A 19,163-nucleotide genomic window follows, 5' to 3' on the forward strand; every position below is an offset into this window, starting at 1 on the left:
TGTTAAAATATAGAATCCTACAGTATACAACCTTGAGACTGGCCTCTTTTACTCAGTAAAATTGCCTATGAGATTCATGCAAGTTGTTGTGTATATTTATAGTTTGTTCTTTTTTATTGCTCAGTAGTATTCCATTGTATGAATGAACCACAGTTTATCCATTCAGCTGCTGAAGGACAAGTGGGTTGTTTTAGGTTTTGCAAATTATGAATAGAACTTTTATAGACATTCGTGTGCTTATTTTTGTGTGAACCTAATTTTTTATTTCTCTAGGGTAAATACTCAGGAGTGGGATTCCTGGATCATATGGTAAGTATATATTTACTTATATGAGAAATTGTCAAATTGTTTTCCAGATTGGCTGTACCATTTTGCATCCCAAGCAGCAAAGACTTCCATTTTCTGTGCATCCTTGAAAGCAAGCACTGGTATTCTCAATGTTTTAAAATTTTAGTCATTCAAATATATAGACAGTTGTATCACATCATGATTTTAATTTGCTTTTCCTTAAGGATGCTGAACATATATGTACTTATTTTCCATTTGTATATATTCTTTAGTTAAGTGTCTTCAAATCTTCCGGGCTGGTGTGGCAGCTTATGTCTATAATCCCAGCACTTTGAGAGGCCAAGGCAGGAGGATTGCTTGAGTTCAGGAGTTCAAGACCAGCCTGGGCAACATAGCAAAACCTTATCTCTACAAAAAAAAATTTAAAAAAAATTAGCTGAGCGTGGTGATGTGTGCCTGTAGTCCTAGCTACTTGGAGGCTGAGGTCAGAGGATTGCTTGAGCCCAGGAGACCAAGGCTATAGTGAGCTATGATTACACCACTGCACTCCAGCCTGTCTCAAAAAATACAAAAACAATCTTTTACTCACTTTTTAATTGGGTTATTTTCTTACTTTTGAGAGTTCTTTATATATTTTGGATACAAGTGTTTCGTTGGATATGTGATTTGTAAATATTTTCTCTCAGTCTGTAGCTTTTCTTTTTATTCTCTTAATTTTTTTCCTGTAGAGCCAACCTGTTTAATTTTTATGATGTCCTATTTCTCAAAAAGCGTTTTAATAGATTATGCTTTTGGTGTTGTATCTAAGAACTCTGCCTCATACTAGGTTATGAAGATTTTCTCCTATGGTTTTTTCAAAAAGTTTTATAGTTTTAAGTTTTATGTAAAATTGAGAATTAGGATTCATTTAAAATTAATTTGTAATAAGTTGTGAGACTTAAGGGGTATATTATTTTACATAGAGATCCTCAGTTGTTTCAGCACCAGTTGTTGAAAACAATGTCCTTCCTTCATTGAAATGCATTTGCAGCTTTGTCAAAAATAAGTTGTCTGAAAATGTGTGGGTATATTTCTGGACTCTGTTCTGTACAGTTCATATTTATGTCTATGCTTTTGTTAGTACCCCTTTTTTCCTGTGACTTTATTATTCTTTTTCAAAATGGTTTAGCTATTTTAATTTTTTGACTTTCCATATAAAACTTAAAATCAGTCTGTTTATATTTATAAAACATCATGTTGGGATTTTGATTGGAATTATATTGAAGCTATAGATAAACTTGGGGAGAATTGAAATCTTTACTACGTTGACTCTTGTAATACGTGAACATGGTATGTCTTTCTTTTTATTTAAGTCTTTGATTTCTTTCATCAGCATTTTGCAGTTTCCAGCATTCAGAACCTGTGCATGTTTATTTAGATTTATACCAAGTATTTTTTCTTTTGAGAGGAGTTATTGTTATTTAAAAATTTTTTGACTCACAATTATATATTGCTAATGTTTAAAAACACTATTTTTTTGACTTTGTATCTTGTGTTGTTAAGAGTATACATTCTTGACGTCTCTTGTCAGATTTATTCCTATTATTTTTAATGCTGTTGCTAATGTTTTATTAAATCTTAGTTTCCAATTCTTCATTATAGTATAATGCTGAATGAGATGTTGAGAGCAGAAATCCTTGTCTTTTTCCTGATATTAGCAGGAAAGCATTCATTCACCAGTAAATATAGTGTCAGTTGTATGCTCTTTTTCAGGTTGAGGACATTTTCTTCCGTTTCTAGTTTGCTGATAGTATTCTCATGAATGGATGTTGAATTTTGTAGAATGCTTTTTCTGTATGAGTTGATATGATCATGTGTTTTCAATGTTAATAATGATTCACTATCAAATATTGAGACAGTCTTGCATTCCCGCCATAAACTACACTTTGTTATGCTATATTATTATGTGTATTACTAGATACTATTTGCTAATCATTTTTGAGGATTTTTTATGCCTCTGTCGTTGAAGAATATTAGTCTAAAATTGTCTCTGTTTTTGTAATGTCTTTGTCTGATTTTGGTACTAGGGTATGATGGCCTTATGAAATGAGTTAGTTGTCTTTTTTTTTGTTTTCTGGAAAATAATGAGGATAACATTTTTTTTTTAATTGAGATGGAGTCTCGCTCTGTCGCCAGGCTGGAGTGCAGTAGCGTGATCTCAGCTCATTGCAACCTCTGCCTCCCAGGTTCAAGTGATTCTCCTGCCTCAGCCTCCTGAGTAGCTGGGACTACAAGCGCACGCTACCATGCTCAGCTAATTTTTTTTTTTTTTTTTTGTATTTTTAGTAGAGATGGGGTTTCACCATGTTGGCCAGAATGGTCTCTATCTCCTGACCTCATGATCCGCCTGCCTCGGCCTCCCAAAGTGCTGGGATTACAGGCGTGAGCCACCGCGCCTGGCCGAGGATAACATTTTTTTACTTAAATCCCCAATGTTTCATAGTGAAACTACCTGAGCCTGGAGATGTGTTTGTTGAAAGGCATTTAACGATGAATGCAATTTCTTCAATAATTACAGGACAATCCAGGTTATCTACTTCATATGGGGTAAATTTTGATGTTGTTTTTGAAGAATTATCTAAGTTGTCAAAATTACATGTTTAACATTGTTCGTAGTATTCCCTATTTGTTATTTTAATGTCTTTTGGGTCTGTAATGATAACCTCTTTTCAATCCTGATAATGATGGCTTCTCTCCTTTTTTTAGTCTTGCTGGAGGTTTATTAAGTTTATTGATATTTTCAAGGAAACAGCTTTAAGTTTCAATTGTTTTTATTGTTTTTAAAATTGTTTTACTGTTTTCAAAATTTGTTTATATATAAATATGTATATATTTACATATATTTCTTCTCTTTGTTTACTTCGCTTTGAATTTATTTGTCCTTCTTTTATAATATCTTTATGATAGAAACTTCTGTTACTGATTTGAGATTTTTTCTTACCTAATCATTTAATGCTATAAATTTCCTTTACTGTATTAGCTGTATACTATAAATTTTATTATGTGATACTTTTATTTTGATGCAGTTAAAACTTTTTCTAATTTGTTTTGCAACTTCATTTGGTCCATCTAGTTTATCTAAGTTATTAGTGTAATCAGGAAATTGCCAGTATATCAGCATTTTGAGGAAATTAATAAAAAATTTAATCCTAGAGCAAAACATTTTTTTTTGCTGAATTGAGAGAAACTGAAACTACCATTAGTAGTATAGTTGCATAGTATTTCCTAATATTTCTAAATAATTCTATTTAAACAGCATTTCATTCTACTATATTTGTATTTCTTACCTTTGGGCCTATTTAATATGAATAAAAGAAAATGTTTCTTTAAGGCCACAGGAAGCTGTTGTGAAAAGAGGGAGTTTTGCCTTATGTGTCTGTGGAGTATTGTACTTGAAAATTAAAATAATTGACCATATATCATGGTTTGTAATAAATCACTGAGTCATCTACAATAATTCTGTTACATTATTTTCAGTGAGCTAAATGAATTACGATGACTTGTATTATTAAAAGGGTGTGATTTAGACACTACGCATAATAGAAGCTAATAAGTTATATTAAAGACCTGCTTATTTGGTTTTATCTAGCAAAGACCTATCTTCCACAAAGGCACTAAGTTTCATTTTCATGGATCTGCATATAGAGATCATTTTGAAATTTTTACAGTTTTTAAAGGAGCCCATTTAATATTTCATCTCTTGATTCATCGTCTTAAAATCTTGTACAAATCACACTCCAAATATATATTTGATTATGCAATAGAATTATAATAGTGATCCAAATATTGGAGAATTATTCCCTATTCATTCTCCTCTTCCTCAAGCAGAAAATTAATGGTTATTGAAATGAAAAGCTTCAGTAATGAAAATGTGACAATTTTGAGTTTATAATACACATTTCTTATGGTTTTATTAAACATAGAAAGTCACAAAATAGTCGTTTAGTAAAGAAGACAATCAATAGATTAAAAGAGCATCATGACCTTTAGTCATATATTGAAACAGATCAGTATTTATTGCTCACTGTACTTTGTGTCAAATTATTATTTCAGTATAAGTTTGTTACTCTCTTTGTTTTATGAATGTAAAAATCCCTAGGGCATGCTCAATAAGTTGATAATTCTAATTTTATTCTACCTTCTAGGAAGTCATCATCTACTAGAATAAGATATAAATGTGCAGTCAAGTTAAATAAATAAAACTGAATATCTTAATTTGGCCTTTCTGCTAACATACAGCTAAATGAGCAGGTGTGGAACAAAATAACGTATGATTGATAATGCCTTTACCTGAAGTATTTATATAGATCTAATTTTCTAATGCTTAGCACAGTACTTTGTACATAATAGATGGTCAAGTATTTTTTAAACGGTCTTTTTTATTTTAGGATAGTTTTGGATTTATAGAAAAGATTTGAAGATAGTACAGGGAGTTCCCAAATGCTCCACATGTAGTCTTCTGGATTGTTCATATCTTACATTAGTATGATACATTTGTCACATTTTATGAACCAATATCAATACATTATTAATAGTATTTATACTGTATTCAGATTTCTTTAGTTTTTACCTAATAAATAATTCATCTAGGATACCACATTACAATTAGTTGTCATGTCTCATTAGGTTCCTCTTGGCTGTGACAGTTTCTCAGACTTTGTTTTTGATGACCTTGACAGTTTTGAGGAGTACTGGTTGGGTATTTTGTAAAAGGCCCCTCAACTGAGATTTGCCTGATGTTTTCCCCATGATTAGACTGGGCTTATCGGTTGTGTCATGGGTTCCCAAAACTACTGTATTTGATGATTCACTAAGAGGACTCATAGAACTAAGCATAAAGTCATACTTCCAGCTATGTTTTTTTTATTATACTTTAAGTTTTAGGGTACATGTGCACAATGTGCAGGTTAGTTACATAGGTATACATGTGCCATGTTGGTGTGCTGCACCCATTAACTCATCTTACAATAAGAGGATATAAACCAACATCAGCAAAGGGAGGGGGTGCATGGGGTGAAATCTAGAGGAAACCAGGTGCAAGCTTCCAAGAGTTCTTGCCCCATGGAGTTACACAGAATGTGCTAAATTCCCTCAACAGTAAGTTATGACAACAGGTGTGAAATGCTGTGCACCAGGAAGGTCATTTATAGACCCCGTAGCTAAGGTTTTTACTGGGAGCTGGTCACATAGGTACCCTCTGTCTGGCACATACCAGAATTCCAAACTTCTGGAAGGAAAACAGGTGTTAAGCATAAATCACATTGTAGTTTGGGCACAGTGAGTCACTATTATCAATTAGGATGATGGGAGCTCTCCCAAAATTCAAGTTTCTGGATGACACAAGGGCCAGCCTTGTAAATGAAGACAAATATGCTATATTATCTCTTCTCTGCACATAAGTTTCGGGGAGGAAGACTACAGAGATAAAATGCCATTCTTTATTAGAAGAATACATACTATCAACATGAGTTATCACTGTTGATGTTAACTTGAGAATGTTTTGTAACAGAGGAAAAATAATTGTCACACTTACATATCCCTTACATTAGTTTTCTATTGCTGCTATAACAAATCACTATAAACATTGGTTAAAATAACAGTTTTATCATCTTATACTTCTGAAGGTCACAAATATGAAAAGGGCCTTGTGGGGCTGATATCAATATGTGGACAGGGCAGTATTTCTTCTGGAGGCTCTATAGTAGAATCTGTTCCTTTCTTTTTCCAGCTTCTAGAGTCTACCCTCATTTCTTGGCTTGTGGCCCCCTTCCAGCCATATGGCGTCACTACAACTCCTATTTTCTTTCATCACATCTCCTTTCTGACCCTTTAAGGACCCTTGTGATTACATTGGGTCTACCTGAATAATCCAAGGTAATTTTCCCATCTCAGGGTCCTTAACTTAATCATAGCTGCAAAGTCCCGTTTCCCATATAAGGTAGTACATTCACAGGATCTTAGATTAGGACATGGACATCTTTGGGGAGTCATTATTCTGCCTGCCTCACCTTTCTAGATGCCAGTTATTTTTCTGAGTGCATTATTTCATTTAATTTGACACAACTTTAGAGATAATTTCTATTATTATCCCTATTTTATAGATGGAGAAACTGAGTCTCAGAGTGGCTAAATAACTTCCCTAGGCCTACAAACCTAGTATGTGATAATAGACCTGTGTCCCAAAGTTTGTGCCCTTAACCATTATTCCACAGCCTTTCAAGAAAAAAAGTTTTTCTCCCACATATTTTATCTTTTTTTGATGATTCAGAAAACATTTTACTATCATAGGTCTTTATTCTTCATTCATCCTTTCCTTCATGTAATTAATGATCACTTGGTAGTTTACTTTTTGCCAGAAACTGTGTCAAGTATTGAGGATACAACAATGAATGAAATATCATCGCTTCCTGGAAATGGAAGTAGATAGGGGGAGACACATGAATTTCAGTAATCACTTTCTTGGGTATTTGCAGAAATGCCATATTGTAGAGAATTTTGGACAGCAATCTACTTAATATGGGATTGCTTTGGCCAAGACCTTGAGATGCAACTGAGAATTCTAAAGTAGTCACAAAGGAGCAAGCATGATTGGCTCTATAAGATTTTCTTCAGTTGGTCTAGGCTGGGGTGTGTGTGTGTGTGTGTGTGTGTGTATACATACATATTTATATCTCAAGTTATTCCAGGGTCAAAAACTATTGAAAGGAAGAGAGGTCAACAAAAAGGAATTTAAAGAGGTTTAGACTTGAGTTAATAGAGTCCTTGACAAAGGATGTATTAGCAGCAAAGAGAATTCTGATGGATGTTATAGAGGGAAAGACAGCTGATTTCAGTGGTTGCCAGACCGACAAGGGTAGATAAAGAACCATACTGGGAGAGGAAAATATTTTGATCCTATGCTGTCCAACACCTAATATAGGCCCTGGCACGTAGTGAAATGGTATAAATATTTATGTCCAAGTAATGTTTAGTTCATTCATATAGCTTTTCTTACCCTGCTATTGAGAGAATGAGAGTTTTGATTATGAGCAAGGGGGAAAGAGAGAATGGGAGGGAGAAGTTGTAGTGGTGAGGTGATGACAGCAGGTTAATATTTAATGAGCTTTACTGTATGCTAGGTACAGTGGGAGGTATTTTCCTTGCATTACCAGATTTATATGAGCTACTAGGTCACTGGGGTATAGGAAAGGTCTGAGAAAAGAGCACTGACCTCCTCAGGCACTGGGGGGAAATGTCAATTGGGAGGTAAGCAAAGATGCATGCATGCTGTCTTTCCCAAGTGCTGTGGTTTGAACGTGTCACCTCCAAAATGCATATGTTGCCTATGTGATAGTATTCAGAGATGGGGCCTTTAAAAGGTAATTAGGCCTGAGGACTCCTTCTTCATTAATGGAATTAAAGCCCTTTTGAAACAGGCTGTATACAGCGTTCGGCTAGCTTGCTCTCTTACCCTTCCACCTTCTGCTATGTGAGGATGCAGCAAGAAGGCCTTCACCACACCAAATGCTGGTCCCTTGACCTTGGGCTGCTGTCCTCCCAAACTGTGAGAAAATCATTTTTTTTGTCTTAATAAATTACCCAGTCTTGGGCATTCTGTTACTAGTAACCAAAAAGGAATAAGATGCTAAGTTTTATGTAAAGCCAGCTTGTTAGGGGAAAAAATCAGAATCATCAGCTAGTCTCAGAGTAGTAACACACACAGAAAACTGGAACTAACCATTTTGGTCTGAGCTTAGTGCTAGCTGTGTTTGATGAATAGAACTAGGTGATGCCTTCAGCTCTTTTGGCCTTGTGCATAGGAAAGACTATCTTTTTTTCATTCTAAATCTGCACATTTGGTTTTATTTACCATGTCAACCAAGATATACAGTGCCAACCTGTTTTTCTCTCTCATTGCTCCATGTCTGCCCTCACCCATTTTTAAAACCATAGTCACTTGCTGGCAGTGCTTCCTTGTCCTGCCTTGTCCCATGTGGAGATGCAAATCTCATCTACTCTTCTCACATGTGGAGACCTTACAACATCAGCCTCCATGTGCTCCCAAACTGGGGAGGTATCTGGAATCCTCTCCTTGGCTCAGCATACCAACTGTAATTATCACCGGGGATTCCTTTTTACAAAGTCATATTTTAAAGTTAATGTTTAATCTTAGAAGCAATATAATAGTGTCAGAGGGCTGAAAACTGAAAATATATGTAAGCATCAATCATTAGAAGGTCAAATTTGGTCAGGCACGGTGGCTCTTGCCTGAAATCCTAGCCTTTGGGAGGCTGATGCAAGAGGACTGACTGAGCCCAGGAGTTCAAGGCCAGCTGGAGCAACATAGTGAGACCCCCGTCTCTACAAAAAATGTATACTTAGCCGGGCATTGTTGTGCAAGCCTATAGTCCCAGCTACTGGAGAGGATGAGGTAGGAGGATCACTTGAGCCCAGGAGGTCGAGACTGCAGTAAGCCATGATGGTACCATTGCACCCCATCCTGGATGACAGAACAATAGAACAATACCCTGTCTCAAAAATAAAATAAAATGCCAAATTTGAGAGAGTTGTTATCTATGAAGGGGAAGGAGAATGTAATCTGGAATGCTATTAATTATGTTTTATTTCTTAAGCTAGGCAGTATTATCACAGATGCTATTTTCTGTTCTATTTTATGTCTCCAGTATTTTGTAAAACGTTAAAAAATCATTATAAGTCATTACCCTAATATTATACCCTTTTTATTCATTTCTTTGGTGCAGAATCTTAGATCACTCACCTTTGTTCTCCTTGTAAAGCTGGAGGGAAAATCTCCAGCAGATCATATAGCCAAGTGTTATTTTACCTAAGAGGCTCAATTTCAAAATAATGCTTGTAAGATAATCTATCAGAATAAAAATTGAATGATAATCCATGACCAAAACTTTCTATTATTCCTTTTTTTTTTTTTTTTTTGGGACAAGGTCTCACTCTGTCACCCAGGTTGGAGTGCAGTGGCATGATCTCGGCTCACTGCAACTGCTGCCTCCTTAGCTCAAGGGATCCTCTCACTTCAGCCCCCCAAGTAGGTGTGACTACAGGCACACATCACCAAGCCCAGCTAAGTTATTGTGTATTTTTTGTAGAGATGCGGTCTCACTGTATTGCCCAGGCTGGTCTTGAATTCCTGGACTCAAGCGACTCAGCCACCTCAGCCTCCCAAAGTGCTGGGATTACAGGCTTGAGGCACCGCACCTGGCCTAAAACTTTCTACTAAAAAATAATTACATATCTGTGCTGTCCTGAAATATGCTATTTAGCTCTTAAATTCTGTGCTTTTGTGACCCTCTCTGAAGTGCACGGTGAAATGGATCATCTTGTTTTTCAACACTAGAGGGCACCAAATTCTCTTCTGGAGCAAAACAATCAATGTTTTCCACCAAAGAACTTCATTTACTGGGGTAGAATATGGATTGGTATATTTTCAGTCGTTTGATAACCAGAAACGTAAGAGATTTTGTGCTTTATGAGAAATGGTTTAGAGAATCGTAGTAAGGCTTTCTCTTGCTATGAATCTGTCTCTAGCTAAGAATCTGTCAATGCTTTTGCTAAACTGCTTTTCAGGAACATTTGTTGTATGTTTGTCCAGAGGGAATAAAACAGCTACTCCGGGTTAATGCTTGGGATAACTTATTTTTAAGGGTTAGGGTTAGACACATCATTTATTCTGGTTTTAAGTTTCAGGTAGCGTGTGCAGTTTTCTGAAAATAGGCATTTCCCCTAAATTCAGGATAAAATCAATAGCTGGTATTGTGCTTCAGTGTGAATTGGGGTGCTGATACAGAGGAGTGAAATGATGTTAGCTAGTAGGTTACAGTGAGCCATTCATATACATTGATGTTTAGCAGAGTTTCTTAACTTGGGTTTGATAAATCATCCTTTTATTCTTCAATAAAAGTGATTGGAACAAGGTCACACCAGTCAATGACTTCTTGTCACTAATTATACCTTTTTTTGTCCAATTAAAACATTTAAAGATATTTTTGCATTGTACATTAAATTGTTTCTGGTTGCTGAATTTTTCTCCTTTTATCTCTAGCCACAACAATGGGTAGTCTATTTAGGTTGTCTAATCTGTAGGAAATACAAATGAGGCAACTTCTGTAAAGCAGCAGCATAATCCAGTGAGATAAATGCCAAGCATGTATTTTAAGGAAATGAAGGCACTAGCACTCTCTGTGTGCTTTGATACTATGTTCATTTGCTATTGCCACTGTCACAAATTACCACAAATTAAGTTGTTTAAAACACACACATTTATTACAGTTCTTCAGGTAAGAAGTCGGAAATGGTTGTCATTGGACTAAAATCAAGGTGTTAGCAGGATTGCATTTCTTTCTGCAGGCTCCAGGGGAGAGTCTATTCTCTTGCCTTTTCTGGCATCTAGAGTCTGAACCTTGGCTCATACAAAACTTGCATATTCAAAGCCAGCAGTAGCTGGTTGCATCTTTCTCACAATGTCATCTCTTTGTTTCTGACTCTTCTGTCTTCTTTTTCCTCATTTAAGGACCCTGTGATTACACTTGGACCCACCCACTTCAATCATGATAATCTCCTTATTTTAATGTCAGCTAGTTAGCAGCCTTAATTCCATTTGCAATCTTAATTCCCCACTGCCATTTACAGGTTCCAGAGATTAGGATGTGGGCCTCTTTGAAGAGGGGAGGGAAGTATTATTCTGCTTACCACAGATAGTTTTGGTGGAATTCTTGAGTCAGGCCAACCTTGAAAGAGAAGAGGTAGCTACTACTTACAGGTCTTGACAGCTTCTAGAAAAATTAGTGTTTTCTCTAACTTTCTTTGGAATTTCCACATTATTCACTTCTCTAGTTTTTCTTGGGGTTCTGAAAGTGAGTATGGGTTCTAGGAGGTATAATTCATTAATTATGTATCCACCATTAGTATCATAATTTGACAGAAATGATCAGATTAGTCCATTGGGTCTTGCCTAAGTAGCATAAAGGGCAATTAAGTTTAGATGGCAGAGCTGGATCAAGAAAGGTAAAAGGCACAAGGCATTGTTTGAAAAGGTTCAGTGGACTCTGAAAAGAGAAAGCCATATGAAAGCAAGGGCTGCTTAGGTAAAAGGTATGGCACTAAAGATAATATTGACCTACCTCACAGTGTTGCCTGGAGCCAATCTGAGTAAAGAAACATTAGACAATAAATCACATCTTCTTGGTACATAAATAACACATACGTAGCACAAAGCTATGACAAGACCTTCAGACTGCTAGGGTCCATTTCAGTCCATAGAAATAATGACAGTCACAGACTAGAGGTGTATTAATGACAAAGACAATAGATTTCATTTGGGATGCATGTGTGTGTGAGGTTTTTACACTTATTAATGAGCAAAGTGCCCTGAAAATCCAGTTTTCCTCATGTTATTTTGAATAAACTTAGTATATGTGCCACACACTCTTTATTTATCCTCAAATGGTGCAAATTTAATGAAAACTGGATGCCACAAACTTGCTGAGTTTGATAAGAAGACTTGTGCTCTCTTTCAGTTAATTCATTAGTTATATACGTCCCAAATCATTATGCGAAATATTGAAGCCAGAAGTTTGAGTTAGCCTTTAAACTTTAATCAGTAATAGTTTGTGGAATAGTGTATGTTGTGACATGTTTAAGATTCTCTTCTTACTCAGAAGCTAATTGCTGAATTTTGCTCTACCAGCAAGCTCTGGAGAATTCTGTGCCATCTCCTTGATGCAGTGCTATCATCTCACTTATATTAGGTGAATGCGTTTATTATTGGGGCTAAGCCTAAGGAAGAAAGAAAATAAAGCAGTGTTACAGAGCAAAAAGGCTTTGCAGCCACTACAGATACTTATGAGTCAAAGAGTAGTGCTCCTCTCAGCACACTTGAAATTATAGGAAAATGTTCCTTTATTTTAAGTGACCAGTCTTTGTGTTAGGATATTTTGCTTTTTAGTAACACTTAGATTTTATTACAGTTTGGGACTACACACTTGAAAAGTCAAAAGTCTTTGACTGCTTGATTGGCACCTAATAGTAACTGTTGTCATACTAAGTGCCAGACGTTTCCTGTCTATTAGATAGTAATAAATACTGAGAATGTAATGGCTTCACCTTTATAAGGGTCGCAGAGCATAGGGGTTTATATTTCTAGCCTTTTGTAAGAGATTTACCTTAGGAACATATTTAGGGAAGAGATGGATATTTTACTCTCTTTGGATTGGTTTCTTTATGCCTTAAAGAAATGTGTAGTACAGTGGTTCTCAAATGTTCATCTGTGGACCAGCTGCATCAGAATCACTAGGGGAGTTTTTTTTACAATTTCTGCAGACATTGTAAGTGTTATAAGTCTGGGATAGGCCCCAGACAGTTTTTTTGTTTGTTTGTTTGATTCGAGGCTGGAGTGCAGTGGTGTGATCAGAGTTCACTGCAGCCTTGAACTCCTGGACTCAAGTGACCAGACAATTTGTATAAGCACGCTGGTTAATCCAAGTGTGTAGGCAGGCTTGGTAACTCTTACATGTTTGTTCAAAAGTTTAGGAGAATATTTTCTCCTTGATGTTATTAGACTAACGTCTGTCAAGTCATAAGATTGATATTGAAGAATGAAAATGAATAAACCTTCTTAAATGGTATGCCACCTCTGAAGGATTGACTTCAAAAATATTTTTACGTGGGAGACAAAAGAATGGCAATAATGATAGATAATAACAGCAGTAGTAACAAAAACAATAAACATTTACATAGTGTCTACTGTGTGCCAGGTACTGCTCCAATCCCTTTGGATATATTATTCACTCAATGTTCATGGCAGCCTGTAAGGTGTTGACTTTATTATTGCCATTTTACAGATGCAAGTTAGATATTTTGTCTGGGGTCACCAAACTAGTAAGTGGTGAAGCTTGAAATCAAACCTTGGCCAGGAGGCTTAAGAAGTTGTGCTCTTAACTAATATGCTCCATCCTCTGCCTATCTCATGATTTGGTTATGCTGTGGAGGTCCATAATGAGAAGCAACATAGTTAAGGTGGTTTAAACCATGGGCTTTTGAGGAAGACACTGCACAGCACTGGCAAAGGAATCATTTAGGTGAATTAATTACCCTTTCTGGGGCTTAGTTTTCTCATCCAAAAAAATGAAATGTAAAATATATTACTATAAGGTTGTTGGTAAGACTGAATTAAGAAATGTTTACAAAATGTTGAACACATGGATCTTACATAAGTACCCAATCATTGGTAGCTATAATTATTTTAAGTGTTAAAGCATTAGACAGTCAAGAAGCCTAAAAAATGAAAAATTATTGGCAAACAGGACTGTCTAGAATGCATTGGCAGGTTAGATTTCAGCAGTTATAGGGCTGTGTAGCAAATACAACAGCCAACATAAATAATTTTTAAGGAAGCTAGAAATGAAAGAAATTAAAAATTAACGAGAAATTAATTACCATTGAGAAACATAATTACAAATGACAAAAAGGGATGGCTTTTGCTTATGGACTATATATATACATTCTTTCCTAATTATCATGGGAATTGTGTGCAAGCCTCTGAGAAGAAACTATAGACCAATGTGTATTGAGTAATATAAGCCAAAATCTGTGAAGGAAACTGATAGGATTGGGAGCTGGAAGAAGACAAAAATTTGGCCACTGTGCCCATGGAGTAGCCATTGTTTTATTCCTTTACTTCCCTAACAAACTTGCTTTCACTTACTCTAGGGACTTGCCCCAAATTCTTTCTTGTGCGAGGTCCATTTAAAAGAAAAAGAAAAATTCAGTAACCTTTCTGAAGATTGCAGAGTCACAGAATGTTAGAACTGGAAAGGAACACTATGCCTGGTTCTTCTTCACTGCCACTAGAATTGAGACCCACTGCCTTAAATAATTTCCTAGCATTCCAGATGAATGCCCTGGTCTGGTTCAGAAAACTTATCATACTACATGGCTTGTAATTGGAGAGAGGCAGTATAATATATTGGAAAGAAAATTAGAAATGTCAGTAGTTTGAGATTGGAGTCCTAACTCCCCTGGTGATTTAGCTGTATGCTCTTGTGCAACATGCTTAATTCAGCTGTCTTGGTTTCTTCTGTGTGTTTACTACCTTGTCCACAGAAACTAAGAAATAAAGCTCATTTTTTTTTCCTGTAAAAAACGAATTAAAGTTTACTAACCAAGCGCAGTGGCTCACGCCTGTAATCGCAGCACTTTGGATGCCGAGGTGGGCGCATCACTTGAGATCAGGAGTTCAAGATCAGCCTGGCCAACATGGCAAAACCCCGTCTCTACTAAAAAATACAAAAATTGTCTGGGTGTGGTGGCATGTGCCTGTAGTCCCAGCTACTCAGGACGTTGAGGCAGGAGAATCGCTTGAATCCAGGAGGCAGAGGCTGCAGTGAGCCAAGATCGCGTCAGTGCACTCCAGCATGGGCAACAGAATGAGACTCTGTCTCAAAAATAAAAATAAATAAAGTTTATGAACATGGTCAGTGACAATACCATGACCTTAGGCTTTCTAATTCATAGTCTTATGTAGCTGAGCTTTCCAAATAGCAGTTACCCCTTCCTTTTTTTTTTTTTTTTTTTTTTTGAGAAGGAGTCTCACTCTGTCGCCCAGGCTGGAGTGCAGTGGCGCAATCTCGGCTCGCTGCAAGCTCCGCCTCCCGGGTTCACCCCATTCTCCGGCCTCAGCCTCCCAAGTAGCTGGGACTACAGGCGCCCGCCACCACGCCCGGCTAATTTTTTGTATTTTTAGTAGAGAGGGGTTTCACCATGTTAGCCAGGATGTTCTCGATCTCCTGACCTCATGATCCGCCCACCTCGGCCTCCCAAAGTGCTGGGATTACAGGCGTGAGCCACTGCGCCCGGCTACCCCTTCTTATTTTACCTTAATTCTACATAATGTTTTTGTTTAAGATATTCCTTTAAAGGGCTATGTCATAATGTTAAGCAAAAAACAAAGCAGGGGACGGGTGTGGTAGCTCACACTTGTAATCCCAGTACTTTGGGAGGCCAGGGCAGGAGGATCACTTTATCCCAGGAGTTTGAGACCAGCCCTGGCAATGTACCAAGACCCAGTCTCTACAAAAAACAAAAATAAAAAAATTAGCTAGGCATGTTGGCATGCACTGTAGTCCCAGCTACTCAGAAGTCTGAGGTGGGTGGGTCACTTGAGCCTGGGAGGTCAAGGCTGCAGTAAGCCATGGTTGTGCCACTGCACTCCAGCCTGAGCAACTGGGTGAGACTCTGTCTCAAACAAACAAACATAAAACACCAAAGCAGGCTATATGAGTATCTTTACAGATAATTAAATCATCGATCACAATCAAAAGAATTCCAAGAAAACATATCAAAGATTGACAAAGATCTTTTTTTCTACTAAATATTTAAAATAAGCATGAATGTCTTTTATTACAATAAATAAACAACACAGTTTCCCCTTAGGATAAATATACACATTTGCCAAGGCAGCCATACTCTCAGACAGGTTTTCACATTCATTTTGTGAAAATAGCTATTCTTATGGTGATACTGGATCCACCTACAATTCCAAAGTTTTCTAGGATAGACAACACCGTGTTGAAGTTCTTACCACTTTTCCTGAATTTCTATCTAAATCCCAAGTCTCATCTCAAATTGTAATCCCCACGTGGGAGGGGATTACAGGGAGGGACCTGGTGGGAGGTGATTGGATAGTGGGAGTGGATTTCCCTCTTGCTGTTCTCATGATAGTGAGTGAGTTCCCACAAGATCTGGTTGTTTGATGTGTCTGGAGCTTCTCCCTTCTTTCTCCTGTCGCCATGTAAGACATGCCTTGCTTCCTCTTTACCTTCCACCATGATTGCAAGTTTCCTGGGACCTCCCTAGCCGTGTGGAACTGTGAGTTAATTAAACATTCTTTCTTTACAGATTACCCAGTCTCAGGTAGTACATTTATAGCAGTGTAAGAAAAGACTAATACAGAGAATTGGTACGAGTAGAGTAAGGTACTGCTATAAAGATAGCCTGAAAATGTGGAAGCAACTTTGGAACTGGGTAATAGGCAGAGGTTGGAACAGTTTGGAGGGCTCAGAAGAAGACAGGAACATGTGGGAAAGTTTGAAACTTCCTAGAGCCTTGTTGAATGGTTTTAACCAACATGCTGATAGTTATATGGACAGTGAAGTCCAGGCTAAGGCTGAGTTGGTCTCAGGTGGAGATAAGGAACTTACTGGGAACTGGAGTAAAGGTCACTTTTGCTATGCTTTAGCAAAGAGACTGGCAGCATTTTGCCCCTGCCCTAGAGATCTGTGGAACTTTGAACTTGTGAGAGATGATTTATGGTACCTGGCAGAAGAAATTTCTAAGCAGCAAAGCATTCAAGAGGTGACCTGGTTTATTCTGAAAGTGTTCAGTTATATGCATTCACAAAGAGATGGTTTGAAATGGAAACTTACGTTTAAAAGGGAAGCAAACTATAAAGATTTGGAAATTTTGCTGCCTGACCATGTGGTAGAAAAGAAAAACCCATTTTCTGAGGAGGAATTCAAGCCCACTGCAGAAATTTGCATAAGTAATGAGGAGATGAATATTAATAACCAAGACAATAAGGAAACTGTCTCCACGGCACATCAGAGATCTTTGTGGCAGCCCCTCCCATCACAGGCCCAGAGGTCTAGGAGGGAAAAATGGCTTCGTGAGCCATTCCAGGCCCCCTGCTGCTCTGTGCAGCTTCAGGCCTTGATGCCCTGTGTCCCAGCTGCAGTAGCCCCAGATGTGGCTAAAAGGGGTCAAGGAACAGCTCAAGCTGTTGCTTCAGAGGGTGAAAGCCCCAAGCCTTGGCGGCTTCCACATGGTGTTGGGCCTGTGGGTGTGCAGAAAAGAATTGAGCTTCAAGAACCTCCGCCTAGATTTCAGAGTATATATGGAAACGCCTGGATGTCCAGGCAAAAGTCTGCTGCAGGAACATAGCCCCCATGGAGAACCTCTACACAGGCAATGCAGAAGGGAAATGTGGGGTTGGAGCCCCCACACAGAGTCTACACTGGGGCACTGCCTAGGGGAACTGAGAAGAGGGCCACTGTCCTCCAGACCCCAGAATGCTAGATCCACTGACAGCTTGCACCTTGAGGTTGGAAAAGCCACAGGCATTCAGTGCCAACATGTGAAAACAGACACAGGGGCTGTACCCATTAGATCCACAGGAACAGAGCTGCCTAAGGCTGTGGGAGCCCACTCATTGCATCAGCATGCCCTGTATGTGAGACATGGAGTCAAAGGAGATGTTGGAGCTTTAAGATTTATTGACTGCCCGGCCAGGTTTCAGGCTTGTATAGGGCCTGTGTCCTCTTTTTTTTTATTTTTATTTTTGGCCAATTTCTCCCATTTGGAATGGGAACATTTACCCAATGCTTGTATCCCAGTTGTATCTTGGAAGGAACAAACTTGTTTTTGATTTTACAGGCTCATAGGTGGGAGGGACTTGCCTTGTCTCAGATGAGATTTTGGAATTGGACTTTTGAGTTAATGCTGGAATGATTTAAGACTTTGGGGGATGGCTGGGAAGGCATGATTGGTTTTGAAATGTGAAAGGGACATGAGATTTGGGAAGGGCCAGAGGCAGAATGATATGGTTTGGCTGTGTGTCCCCACCAAAATCTCATCTCAAATTGTAATCCCCACGTAATGAGAAAGAGACCTAGTGGGAGGTGATTGGATCATGGGGGTGGATTTCTCCCTCACTGTTTTTGTGATAGTGAGTTCTCTTGAGATCTGATTGTTTGATAAATGTCTGGCACCTCTCTCTCTCTCTCTGTCTCTCTTTCTCTTCCCCACCAACCCCACTTTCACTCTCCTGCTGCCATGTACAATGTACCTTTCTTCCCCTTTACCTTCCTCCATGATTGCAAGTTTCCTGGGGCCTCCCTAGCTATGTGGAACTGTGAGTTAATTAATTCTCCTTTCTTTACAAATTATCCAGTCTCAGGTAGTATCTTTATAGCAGTGTGAGAACAGACTAATACCGTCTGTAAACTTGATGAGTTTTAGATACCTCATATAAGTGGAACCATACAGTATATGACTTTCCATGACTGGCTTATTCACTTAGCATAGTGTTTCAGTGTTCAACCATGCTTTTGCATATTGCAGCATTTCCTTCTTTTTTTAAGGCTGTATAGTACCCACTATATGTATATCCCACATTTTCTTTATGCATTAACCTGTTAATGGACATTGTTTCCACAACTCGCCTGGTGTGAATAGTGCTACAGTGAACATAGGAATTCTAATATCTATTTGAGATCCTGATTTTAATTCTTTTGGACAAATACTCAAGTAGCATCACTGGATCATATGGCAGTTCTATTTTTATTATTTAAGGACCCTTTATATTCTTCTCTATAGTGGCTCTACCATTTTTCATTATCATCAACAGTATGCAAGGGTTCCCTTTTCTCCACACCCTCACTAACATTTGTTGTCTTTTGGTTTCTTTTGGTAATAGCCATTCTGATAGGTGTGAGGTGATATCTCACTCTGGTTTTAATTTACATTTCTCTGTTCATTAGTGACATTCAAAATTTTTATATACCTGTTGTTGATTTGTACGTCTTCTTTGGAAAAATGTCTATTCAGTCCTTAGCCCATTTTCAAATTGGGTTATTTTTTACTACTGAGTTGTAGGAGCTCCTTATATATTTTGGAGATTAACCCCTTATCAGAGATATGGTTTGCAAATATGTTCTCCCTTTCTATAGATTACCTTTACACGCTGTTGATTGTTTTCTTTGCTGTATAGAAGTTGTTTGAATTTGATTATTCCCACTTATTTATTTTTGTTTCTGTTGCCCATGCTT

General features: G+C 37.7%; 1 protein-coding gene across 11 annotated transcripts in view; it reads left to right on the forward strand.

Annotated features, from left to right (window-relative positions):
- The window catches only part of RNF180 (ring finger protein 180), a 217,007-nt gene that overhangs the window by 51,704 nt on the left and 146,140 nt on the right, over positions 1-19,163 (forward strand). For all 11 annotated transcript variants that reach the window (XR_008525014.2, XR_008525016.2, XR_008525013.2 and 8 more), the window contains 1 exon segment: positions 274-309. Coding sequence is in view for 7 of the 11 variants with exons in the window: in XM_054555060.2 (XP_054411035.1) it covers positions 274-309 (36 nt within the window). In the remaining 4 variants the exon portion in view is untranslated.

Source organism: Pongo abelii, chromosome 4 (assembly GCF_028885655.2).
Source record: "Pongo abelii isolate AG06213 chromosome 4, NHGRI_mPonAbe1-v2.0_pri, whole genome shotgun sequence".
Classification (NCBI taxonomy): domain Eukaryota; kingdom Metazoa; phylum Chordata; class Mammalia; order Primates; family Hominidae; genus Pongo; species Pongo abelii.